The sequence below is a fragment of the Saccopteryx leptura genome, chromosome 5 (genome assembly GCF_036850995.1).
Source record: "Saccopteryx leptura isolate mSacLep1 chromosome 5, mSacLep1_pri_phased_curated, whole genome shotgun sequence".
NCBI lineage: Eukaryota > Metazoa > Chordata > Mammalia > Chiroptera > Emballonuridae > Saccopteryx > Saccopteryx leptura.
Window position 1 is genome coordinate 119,090,639 of NC_089507.1, and position 12,507 is coordinate 119,103,145.

Genomic DNA, 12,507 nt, shown 5'->3' on the forward strand with positions numbered 1-12,507 from the left:
AGAGGTACAGTTTGCTCGAGGAAATGAGGAGATGAAACTGCTTACAGGGAGCGGTGGAAACGCACTGCAGGTGGGAGGCGCTGCTGAGGGGCGGGTCGCAGGCGGCAGCACCCAGTGGAGCAGCCGCGGGTAGAGACCTGGAAGGGAGTGGCCTCCGCAGCAGTCACCTTTCCAGCCCGCATCATTTCCAAACCAATACCCAGAGAAAGAATAATATCATATGGCGAGGATATTATGTCTCTTTTAGAAACACAAAAACAAAGATAACCATATTTGCATTTCTTCTGAGGCTCTGCTTAGAGGCTATTAAGAAAACCTAGCACCACATTGCACTGCGAACTCTGTTCATTTCCTGTTAAGTATGATATGCCATTTTAGACTTAAACAATTTTAATTAAAACATTATTAGTTAATCATTGGGAAATTGTATCTACACATTTCTTATTTTGTGGAAATTATTGTATTAGCATTCACATTTACAAACATATTATTTCACAGAAACAGTATAGTTGGATGGCTTGGTGAGGGTGGTTTGTAATACCTGTATTTTACTGTGGGACTTCAGAGGTTCTGGAAGCTTTACTGTATTGCTCATTGAGGGCTAAATAATGTTAAAGCTATCTCTTAAAAATGCTCAAACAAAATTCTTGCAAAAACATTTATTTATTTCCATACCTGAATGCTTCCGGAACACAGAGGCTGTCCTTTGCAGCCTGCCACAGGGCTCTATTTCTTAGCTCTAGTTTTCATCAGTATATTTTTAATAACCTTCCTTCCTACCAGCGATGATTCAAAGATGTTGATAGAGTGACAGCTAATTTGGGGGATCTTTTTTGACACGTTGAAATGGGGTACAGGAAGAATAAAGCTCAGAGTAAGATTCCCGTACAAAGTGAATGTCACATGGTCCTGCGGCAGTTGTGTAGCAGAACCAAGCAGATCTATAGAGAATACAAAGTTTGGAGGCGTGGCTTATACCAAAGGTTACAATGCAGATCTAGAAGCAAGTTGATATTTCATCACAGAACCCTGCATTTATATTCAACAATCAGTCTCAGTGAAGTAGTAAGTAAGGACATGCCGTCTGCAGTACCTACAGAGGAATTTTAGGAGTTTGAATGGCCAAGAGGCTTCCCCATCTAACTTGCAGTGTGCCACTGCTGCTTAAAGTGCTAATGCAAATTTAGCAGTGTCACTACATGTTTATACCTGTCTTGTTCTCAATGTTACTTAGTATGAGGCTTGTATGCCTTTAATACGGCAAGAAATTTTAATTTAAAATACATAAGGAAAATAAAGTTAGTAAAGTAAAACTGACATGAAATGTGTGTGTGTGTGGGTGGGGGGGGGAGAATGCTATGAAATCCCTTGCATATCCTAGATGTAGACCACAAATTAGACTCTACAGTTTAGGAAGTAAGAAAATTGCAGTCAGTAACCAAGACCAGTGTCAGTGATAAAGGCATCTGTTGCTAGAAAAAGGACACCTATTCCTGGTACTAAGTCTATAGATAAACTTGTTTCTTGAAGTATCATAAAGAAGGAAGAGCAAAACACAATTTATATCATCCTCAATAACATAATACAGTAGAGAATTTGATAGGGTTTTCTTTTAAAATAAGATTCTTAAACAGAGTCCATTGATATTTCACCAAACTGCAATTAGGAAAAAACATTTCTCCAGGTGGCCACTTGACAATCCAAGTCTACAGATTTCTAATGGCCTGTCCCCACCTACCACCCAGGGAAGATGTCTAGGAGGGGCACTTGGGGACTGGTCCCCAGGACTGGTCGCTGTCTGCAAGCTAGTTGTTACCAGTTCTTTAAATATACAAATTAAGAGGAAGCATTTAGAAAATGTTACATGTCAAGACAGTGCAGTAATAATTCCATTTTGTTTTACAGATACAAGTCCATGGTAGTTTGGAAATTTAAAACAGAATTAAAGGAAAAGCATTTCTTCACCACAGATAGTGTTAAAAGCACTGGTTAAAGTATCTAATAGTGGACAACTGCATGTCCTTTAGTAAACCTGTGTAATTTTTTTTCTCAGTTCAATTTTTTTAAAAGTTATTAAAGATCAAGGTCCTCAGTTATACACCCTAAAATTACACTGATCATTGCTTTCTTCTGATGCCCATAAATGAGCCTGCTGCAGAGCCATGTGTCAGTTATCACTTGAATTCTGCATGTGGGAATTGAGCTGTGATGAATGGAGGCCACCACATGTCCACTCAGAGGTGAGACAGAGTAGCACCTGCACTCCCCAGAAAACAGTAGTTCCATGGCCATATAGTAATTGTAGCCTGGAAAAATTTTACATGGTATGTAACCAAACACTCACCTCAGCCATTACAAAAACAGAGTATTTATAGTCCATCTATCTTTGAGCAGGGCAACTTACTGATATCACCTCCAGGATTTAGTAGTTACAAACACTAACCTAAATAGATGAATTAAGTAATATATGTTAGTTATGTACCATAAAGCTGTGAAGTTAAGAAAGTAGGAGTTTTCTAACAAACATAGTGACTTTGGCTTTAGAATTATTGTTGACTTTCTTTGCAGCAATAAAATACTAGAGTAATTCCCAATAATAACAATAATGATAATAGCACATATTGAACACTTAACTCTGTAGAGCCACATTCTAGCTACTTATGTGCATTAACTGAGAATCCTCTTATTAACCCTGTGAGGCATATATTCCTACCTCCTCCTTTTTACACAAATGAGAGCAATGGAGTCTGACAGAGCTTAGTTAACTTGGCCATTGTCTCACTCATCTAATGTATGGCAAAGCTGTAGCCATCCTGACTCCAAAGCCATTGCCTTACCAATTGTGCTTCCTACCTCCCTGTCTGTGAAGATAAGATAAACGACATTACAGCTGCCTATTTTCCTAATGAGCAAAGAATCAAGAAAATAAGAGAACAAACATGTAGCTTATCTAAAAAATGTTATGAAAGTATTAAAAATGTTAAAATAGAATATGAGACTGTGTCACTTGTTTTACCACTCCTAGAAATTTTTATCTGATGCATTTTGAGTACTGAATCACCTTTTAGGCATTCTGTTGGGAAGATAGTGATAAATGGGCAGCGAATTTCCAGAGGGGAGTTAACAAGCAGGCGAGGGTTCTGAAAGCCATGTCCCATGAGGGTTTGAAGGGCCTGCAAGGTTTAACCTACCCGAGATTAGTTTAGGGATGCACGGAACAATTCTTCTTCTGTGTGGAAGTCAGGCTTGTTCTCTGGGGCATCAGAAGGCCAAACTAGCACAGGAAGTAAATCAGCGTTATACCAAGCCAACTGAATCTGTACCTTCTCAGAAATGCTTTTTAAGAGTCACTAACATTTACCAAGAACACACTGAGTTTTGCTGTATTATCTCATATAACTGCTGTAACAAGCCAGTGAGGGTGTAGCTGCATTTATTTACACACCAGAACACCGAGTCATGGAAAGGTGAAGGAAACAGTATGTGACAGACCTAGGATCTGAACACAGATCCATTTCCCTTAGCAGGACCGAACTAGACCATCTTCATAGTGTTGCCCAACAGTGATGACCTCCTCTTAATACGGGAGTCTCTCAGAAGCTAGCCAGTGTCAGGGTTGATATCAGATCATTGAAAAGAAGGCTGGACTAGGGGACTTCTTACTTGCTTCCAATTCCCAATCTCTGATTCTTCAAGTAATCTAATTTATGAGAAAACAAAACTCACTTTTTAAAAACTTGACAACATTGAAGTTACATAACTAAGAGAACTTACATTGATTTCTCAGTGTATGCTTTTATTTTAATGCTCTTAATTTTAGTTAATCTTCATTCTTAAAAAGAAAGGGGGAAAGAAAGCTTTATTTTGATATTGGGTGGAGAAATCAATATCGTTACATTTCATAGTTCTATAATTACCCATTCATTAACCTAAAAAAAGGTTTAGTATGCATCTTTGTGACCTGTTCTGTAGTAGGTGCGAGGGATAAATGGCAAACAAACCTGCAAGTGTCCATCTTGTTTCTCACACTCTCCACCAATAACCTGTAACTTATAAAGTAATGAACTATAACTGTAGATTAAAACGTGGAGAATTAGAGTGGCATGAAATATTCCGTTTAGCTCAGTGCTTCTCGTTGTTCTCTACCATAGTATCCCTCATGGCAGGAGGGTGATGCCTTGTGCCCTAGGGGGTTTAGGGCAGAAACTTGAAGGGAGGCCTCTATAAGCAAGAAGCTTCTTTGACATTGTGCTTTCTTCCTAACAGTTCACACAGATGATGCATTTGTGCAACAATGTATAATCTGTTTTAATATAAAAATAATACTTTAAGTTACCATAATCACGTCACTAAAATTGAAACTCCAAGGTACTTTGCATTTCCACTAGAACATTGCCTTATGTCTCTGGGCATACATACATCCCAGTTATAGAAGTATCTTATACTTAAAGTTTTATTCTCTTTGAGAAAGGTCTTTTCAAAAAAACTCTAAAGATATGGGAAAGAGATATGTATATGATTCAGTCAGAGATATTCAGACTTGTTAAGTTTTTCAGAACAGTTCACTTATTTTTTTCCTCTAATATTATTTTCTCCTACAGGTGGTTAAGAAGATTGAAGTATAGACAATTTCATACATTGGTGAAACAGGATAAGAAAAAAAATACTTGGAAGAGCAGGGTGTATTATATTTTGGATATCTGAGAATGATTTGAAGTTTTAAAAGTTAGCAGAAATATAACACATATATGCAGAGAAGACGCCCTTATTGTGGTTACCAATTGTAGTACAGATTATATAGGTTTTGAACTTAAAATTATGATTCTAAATAAAACTGTACCACAAATATACATGGCAATCCCTTTTTAAATTGATATTGTTTGTTTTATGGAAAATGTAGATACATAAAAATGTATAAATATATATTTTTGTTGTTGTTTAGGAGAGAAGCCATATGAGTGCCCAAACTGCAAGAAACGTTTTTCCCATTCTGGTTCCTATAGCTCACACATAAGCAGTAAGAAATGTATCAGCCTGATGCCTGTGAACGGGCGACCACGAACAGGACTCAAGACATCTCAGTGTTCCTCACCATCTCTCTCCGCATCACCAGGCAGCCCCACGCGGCCACAGATACGGCAGAAGATAGAGAATAAACCCCTTCAAGAACAACTTTCTGTAAACCAAATTAAAACTGAACCTGTGGATTATGAATTCAAACCCATAGTGGTTGCTTCAGGAATCAACTGTTCAACCCCTTTGCAAAACGGGGTTTTCAGTGGTGGTGGCCCCTTACAGGCAACCAGTTCTCCTCAGGGTGTGGTGCAAGCTGTTGTTCTGCCAACAGTTGGTTTGGTGTCTCCCATAAGTATCAATTTAAGTGATATTCAGAATGTACTTAAAGTGGCTGTAGATGGTAATGTAATAAGGCAAGTTTTGGAGAATAATCAAGCCAACCTTGCATCCAAAGAACAGGAAACAATCAGTGCTTCATCCATACAGCAAGGTGGCCATTCTGTTATTTCAGCCATCAGTCTTCCTTTGGTTGATCAAGATGGAACAACCAAAATTATCATTAACTATAGTCTTGAGCAACCTAGCCAACTTCAAGTTGTTCCTCAAAATTTAAAAAAAGAAAATCCAGTCCCAACAAACAGTTGCAAAAGTGAAAAGTTACCAGAAGATCTTACTGTTAAATCTGAGAGGGACAAAAGTTTCGAGGAAGGAGTGAACGACAGCACTTGCCTTCTGTGTGACGACTGTCCAGGAGATATCAGTGCACTTCCAGAGCTAAAGCACTATAACCTGAAGCAGCCTGCCCAGCCCCCTCTACTCCCTGCCCTGGAGGCTGAGAAGCCTGAGTCCTCTGCTTCATCAGGGCCTGGAGATGGCAATTTGTCTCCCAGTCAGCCACCATTGAAGAACCTCTTGTCTCTTCTAAAAGCATATTATGCTTTGAATGCACAACCAAGTGCAGAAGAGCTCTCAAAGATTGCTGATTCAGTAAACCTACCCCTGGATGTCGTAAAAAAGTGGTTTGAAAAGATGCAAGCCGGACAGATTTCAGTGCAGTCTTCTGAACCATCTTCTCCCGAAGCAGGAAAAGTAAGTATCTCGGCAAAGAACAATGATCAGCTTCAGTCTACAAATGTAAACGAATCCCAGGACAACACAGGAAATCTACAAAGTCCTCTGAAGATCACTAACTCTCCAGTTTTACCAGTGGGATCATCCGTCAATGGTTCCAGAAGTATTACATCCTCCCCATCACCTCTAAACCTTTCTTCATCCAGAAATACACAGGGTTACTTGTACACAGCAGAAGGTGCACAGGAAGAGCCACAAGTAGAACCTCTTGATCTTTCACTACCAAAGCAACAGGGAGAATTATTGGAAAGGTCAACTATCACTAGTGTTTACCAGAACAGTGTTTATTCTGTCCAGGAAGAACCCTTGAACTTGTCTTGTGCAAAAAAGGAGCCACAAAAGGACAGTTGTGTTACAGACTCAGAACCAGTTGTAAATGTAATCCCACCAAGTGCCAACCCCATAAATATTGCTATACCTACAGTCACTGCCCAGTTACCCACGATCGTGGCCATTGCCGACCAGAACAGTGTTCCGTGCTTGCGAGCACTAGCTGCCAATAAGCAGGCTATTCTGATCCCCCAGGTGGCTTACACATACTCAGCTACAGTCAGCCCGGCAGTCCAAGAAGCGCCCTTGAAGGTGATCCAGTCAAATGGAAATCAGGTAAAAAGCTTCCATTCCAAACCTGTTTCGTAAAATGCTAGCTTGACTTATTTCAATGAATTTCTACAGAGCCAAACAGGTTGCTACAAACTGCCATTTTTAAAAAAGTAAATATAGGCCCTGGCCGGTTGGCTCAGTGGTAGAGCATCGGCCTGGCGTGCAGAAGTCCCGGGTTCAATTCCCGGCCAGGGCACACAGGAGAGGCGCCCATCTGCTTCTCCACCCCTCCCCCTCTCCTTCCTCTCTGTCTCTCTCTTCTCCTCCCGCAGTGAGGCTCCATTGGAGCAAAGATGGCCTGGGCACTGGGGATGGCTCCTTGCCTCTGCCCCAGGCGCTGGAGTGGCTCTGGTCACAACAGAGCGATGCCCGGGAGGGGCAGAGCATCGCCCCCTGGTGGGCAGAGCTTCACCCCCTGGTGGGCATGCCAGGTGGATCCCGGTCGGGCACATGCGGGAGTCTGTCTGACTGTCTCTCCCTGTTTCCAGCTTCAGAAAAATACAAAAAAATAAAAATAAAAAAATTTAAAAAAAGTAAAAAGTAAATATAGATGAACTTTTGCTTTGACCTTAGTAGTAGCATCATGTCTTCAGCTGTTTCCTAATCCAAGGTATCGTTATCGACTGAAGTTCAGAGTGTTATTCTGCTGTGAAAACCTATTGCTTAGTCTCAGCCAAAGATTTGGCTATTTGAAGCTAGAGACAGAAAAGAAATGTTGGAATATTCACTAGTTGGATTTGTTTTTTTGATAATTTCTGCCTTTATTATGATCATTAATAAATGAAAACATGTTCTCGTTCACAGACATTCCACACTAGGCAGACTCACAGACATTCCACACCAGGCAGACTTAGCTCTCATTTTTTATGTTAGCTCCTCTGTTTATAAAAAGCTTTAAACAAGAATTAAGTATACAAAGAACTCATCTAGTGAATTTACGGATCACTTTATGAGCTATAACGTAAACAGGGTTCAGTCATAATTAATATATCTGAGGAAATATATTTTTATTTTTTAAAGTTCTTAGTTTATTAATTCTCTCATAAAAGATCTGCAGTCACCAGAGATAATGTCACTGAAGAACCTTTACTCCTTCTGCTGTCCGGTCTCTGTCATCTTTGCCAGCACCCGGTTGGCCCCTGCAGCGCCCCCCCCCCCCCGCCCCCGACTGTCTGCATTCTGCTCTCGTGTTCCGTTTGCTGTTTCCCTGAGGTTTCCTTGTACAGGCCCTGTCTTGCAAGTTTGCTTGGGTTCACTTTTCTTTGTGTAATCCAAGGAATCATAAATCATGCCAAAGCCAGTTGTCTTGCCACCACCAAAATGGGTCTGAATCCAAACACAGAGATGACATCTGGTGCAGTCTTATCAATAAATGCATATCCTTTTTAACTTTCTCCCAAAAGTTATGATCGTTCTAGGTAGAAACTTTTTATGTGATTGTGGTGTGCCTCATTGGCCAGGCTTTTCTGTGACTAACCTTGATGCCTCTCCATTTTTTCCATCAATTTTTGATTGAGTCAAATGATTTGCTCCTTTATTCAAATATTTGCTATAAGTAGGTACACAGCTAAAATAATTACAGTATCCTGTTCAAATGTGTTTTATGCCTTTTTCCCCCTTAAATATTGCTACCAATTGGGTTTTCTGTAATTGTGATGACTATTGAGAAAAATTTCACATGACCAGTGAATTCATCTAAGTTTTTAGTGTGTGGAACATCGTGCATGCCTTTGAATAACAATGGGGGGACCGCTAACATTTTGCTCAGTTATGACTAGATCAGATACAATTGAGGGTGGACTCGCCTTCCTTAGCACCTGCTGGCAGCTCAGAAGTGACCCAGACAGATGGCTGCACTCTCCTCCCTTCCAAAGCCAGAATAAGTGCTGTGGGAAACCTTTGAACTTTTAGAAAAGTTGTGGGTTTAGAAGCAACAAAATAGAAGGCTTCAGAAAAGACACAAGGCTGTCAGGGGACCCAGTTCCACTGTAGGCTCCCTGAAGGGTTATCCTCCCTACGTGATGGCCCCTGCCTGAAGTGTCTCCCTGAGAGTGCCTGAAATGTTTTTATTCTACTAAAATTCTGAAGATTCATTCTGACAGACAAGTATTCTCATTTGAAAACATAGATCCTCCTGCCCTGTTTTTCCCTCTTGCTCCTTAGAACCATGATAGCGTAAACTCTCTCTTTTCAAGGAGACCATGGAGGTTAGTCCATAGGACTCTGATGCTCTGGAAGATACAATTTGAAGACCACTTTTAAAAAATAGAATCTCAATTTTTGCTTAGTGAGACCCTAAGGAAAAAAGGAAGGTAAAGGATATAGTTAGATATCGGTTATATCCCATATTCATGAGTTAAACTTGCTGCAAATTTCTCATAAAGTAATGATTTACAGGGAGCTAAGTAAATTTTGTTTTTTTCACAAATTTTACACTTTTTCCTTTGGGGACCTTTCCTTTCAGCACCATTTGACCATATGTTTTTGTTACGGTTGCAACTATCTTGCCCAAGCTCACTCTTGTCTGCCTCCGCCCCACTCATCTAGCCCAGCGCAGAGCCCATGTGCAGTGCGGAGCAGTGAGCTTGCTTTGGTCAAGTTGTTGAAAGTATAAATCAAAGTCGTCCTTTAATATATACTTTCATTAATATCTCTTGCTTACCTTTTAAATTTAAATTTTCTTATTCCTTTTTATCTGTTAGGATGAAAGGCAAGACACTAGCTCAGAAGGAGTTTCAAATGTAGAGGATCAGAATGACTCTGATTCTACACCACCCAAGAAGAAGATGCGGAAGACAGAAAATGGAATGTATGCTTGTGATTTGTGTGATAAGATATTCCAAAAGAGTAGTTCGTTATTGAGACATAAATATGAACACACAGGTATGTTGATGAACCTGACAGTTTTTTAAAAATGCATCTCTTCTCTAACCCTTTTCACAACCTGGAGTGCCCCCCAGAAGCTTAATGAGGATTTTATTTGCTTAAAACCACCATTCTATTTCATATCTGTCTTCCTTTTATGCAGGTAAAAGACCCCACGAATGTGGTATCTGTAAAAAGGCGTTTAAACACAAACATCACTTGATTGAGCACATGCGGTTACATTCTGGGGAAAAGCCCTACCAATGTGACAAATGTGGGAAGCGCTTCTCCCACTCCGGGTCTTACTCGCAGCACATGAACCACCGATACTCCTACTGCAAGCGGGAGGCTGAGGAGCGGGACAGCGCGGAGCCGGAAGAGGCCGGGGCCGGGGTCCCGGGCAGGGGCCGTGGGGCCAGGGCCTCTCCCTCCCCGGCCGACTCCGATGAGAGGGAGAGCCTGACGAGGGAGGAAGATGAAGACAGCGAGAAGGAGGAAGAGGAGGAAGAGGATAAAGAGATGGAGGAACTACAAGAAGAAAAAGAATGTGAAAAGCCACAAGCGGGTGAGGAGGAGGAGGAGGAGGAAGTGGAGATGGAGGAGGAGGAGGAGGAGGAGGAGGAGGAGGAGGAGGAGGGAGAAGAGGCAGAGGATGTGGGCGAAGGAGCAGAAACTGAGAGCGCCATGAGGGATGGTGGGGCTGGAAGGCGGGGCAGCGGCTTAGAACAAAAAGTGAGCGAGAATAGTGAGCAAGTGTCGGAAGAAAAAACGAATGAAGCCTAGTAATTTTTCTAGAAGGCAAATAAATTCCAATTGGTAATGAAGTTTATTCTATATTATACATGCTTTTCATGGAAACACAGTAACCTGTATACTGTGATTTCTGTTCACTACTGTGTAAAGTAAAAATTTTGAAAAATACAAAATACAAAAAAAAAAGAAAAAAACAAAAAAAAAATCCAGGTGTGCCTGAACCTCCAACCTAGTAATTTTTTGTGCGTTTTTCAAAGTTAGGAAAAAGTTTGTAACATGAAGCAGATTAGAAAACTATAATGACTCAGAAAGCAAAGATTTAACAGGTTAAAGAAAGCTGATTGATTAAACATCTGGCATTGCTTCATTTATCAGTATTAATTATCATATTGGTTTATTCTTAAGCTGTACAATTGGGAGAAATTTTATAATTTTTTATTGATAAACATATGTAAATCCGCTTCAGTATTTTATTATGTTTTTTTTTAATGTGAGAACTTCTGCACTACAAAATTCCCTTCACAGAAAAGTATTATGCAGTTCCAAATTGTGCTAACTACCTTTTAAAAATTCCACCTCGAAGGTAGTCATTTCTAATATTTAGATGTCAGAGTAGAGTGTATTCTCAGTTAAAGTGTGTTGTTAGCCTTAAGAGAGCAGCCAAGAACAGAACTGGAGTTTCTTACTCATGTTTAAAATGGAGTTCAGAAGGTTGTCACTGCATTCTGATCGCAGGGACTACCCGTGTTAATACTGGTAAGGACAGCAGAGTAGTCAGAATCAGTGTTTGTAATTGTGTTTGAGTATGTGGTAACAAATATGAAGGATTTGATATGAAGCTTTGTATCTCCTTTGGCCTTAAGCAAGACCTGTGTGCTGTAAGTGCCATTTGTCAGTATTGTCAAGGCTCTGCCCGCCTTCACTCATCCCGTGGCCTGCAATAACTAGCATTTGTGGATTTGTTTCTTTTCTCAAATTCCAAAGTAAACGTTAAAACCACTGACTCTGTCAAAGAAACTGAAACACTGGGACACTTTATCCTTTAATTCCTCAGTATTCATTTGACGTTAATTGACTTTCAGAATTTCTCTACAGAAATGAAAGGGAAATTTTCTAATCTGCTTTATCCATTTACTTGCATTTCTGACATGGACATGCCATTTGTTATTTGGCTCATAACTGTTTCCAAATGTTAGTTATTATGGACCCAGTTTATTAACATCATTAGCTGATTTTTACCTATCAGTATTATTTCTTTTAGTTTATAGATCTGTACAACATTTTTGTACTGTATGTCTTCAAATCTGGCAGTATTAATACCCTTCTTACTGACATATGTACTTTTAGTTTTAGAAAACTTTTATATTTATGTGTCTTATTTTTATATTTCTTTATTTATTACACAGTGTAGTGTATAATACTGTAGTTTGTATTAATACAATAATATATTTTAGTATGAAAATTTGGAAAGTTGATAAGATTTAAAGTAGAGATGCAATTGGTTCTCTTGCATTGAGATTTGATTTAACAGTGTTATGTTAACATTTATACTTGCCTTGGGACTGTAGAACAGAATTTAAATGGGAATGTATTAGTTTTACAACTACAATCAAGTCATTTTACCTTTACCCAATTTTTAATATAAAACTCTGAAAATTTGAAATTCACTGTGTGACTAATAGCATGCTGCTCTGCAGTTTTATTAAGAGATTAGCCTAACCATACAACTCATCTCCTTAGTAAGCCAAGTTAGGGGAACCCGATATAAACAGTGTTGGGAACAATGTTTAACATTTTGTGCCAATTTGTTCCTGTATTCATGTATGTAAGTTACAAATCTGACTCTTCATTTTTAAGTTCCTTGTTACACCATGATCATTTTCTAGTTTTTTACCAGACTTCCCATCTCACAATAAAATGCATCAACAAGCCTGACCTGCTGTCATCTTTTAATTCTTATTGAGAGTTTTTTTTAACTCTGTGTAATGGGGTTTTACATTGTCATTTTGCCCTTGGTTTATCTTGGTCTCAGTTTGAGTAACAAACTAATGTTTTAGACATTCATTAGTAGGTTGTGGATTTTCTTGGGGCTGTTTCTGGTGAGGTCAGAATAATGACTAACGGCCATCCATGGAGGTT

General features: G+C 39.6%; 1 protein-coding gene across 3 annotated transcripts in view; it reads left to right on the plus strand.

Moving 5' to 3' along the window:
* Positions 1 to 12,303, plus strand: part of ZEB1 (zinc finger E-box binding homeobox 1) — a 209,868-nt gene extending 197,565 nt beyond the window's left edge. For all 3 annotated transcript variants that reach the window (XM_066386868.1, XM_066386870.1, XM_066386869.1), the window contains exons 7-9: positions 4,943 to 6,753; positions 9,453 to 9,633; positions 9,779 to 12,303. In XM_066386868.1, the coding sequence (XP_066242965.1) occupies positions 4,943 to 6,753; positions 9,453 to 9,633; positions 9,779 to 10,398 (2,612 nt within the window). In that variant the 3' untranslated portion in view covers positions 10,399 to 12,303. The remainder of the gene's footprint in view (positions 1 to 4,942; positions 6,754 to 9,452; positions 9,634 to 9,778) is intronic.
* Positions 12,304 to 12,507: the final 204 nt, after the last annotated feature.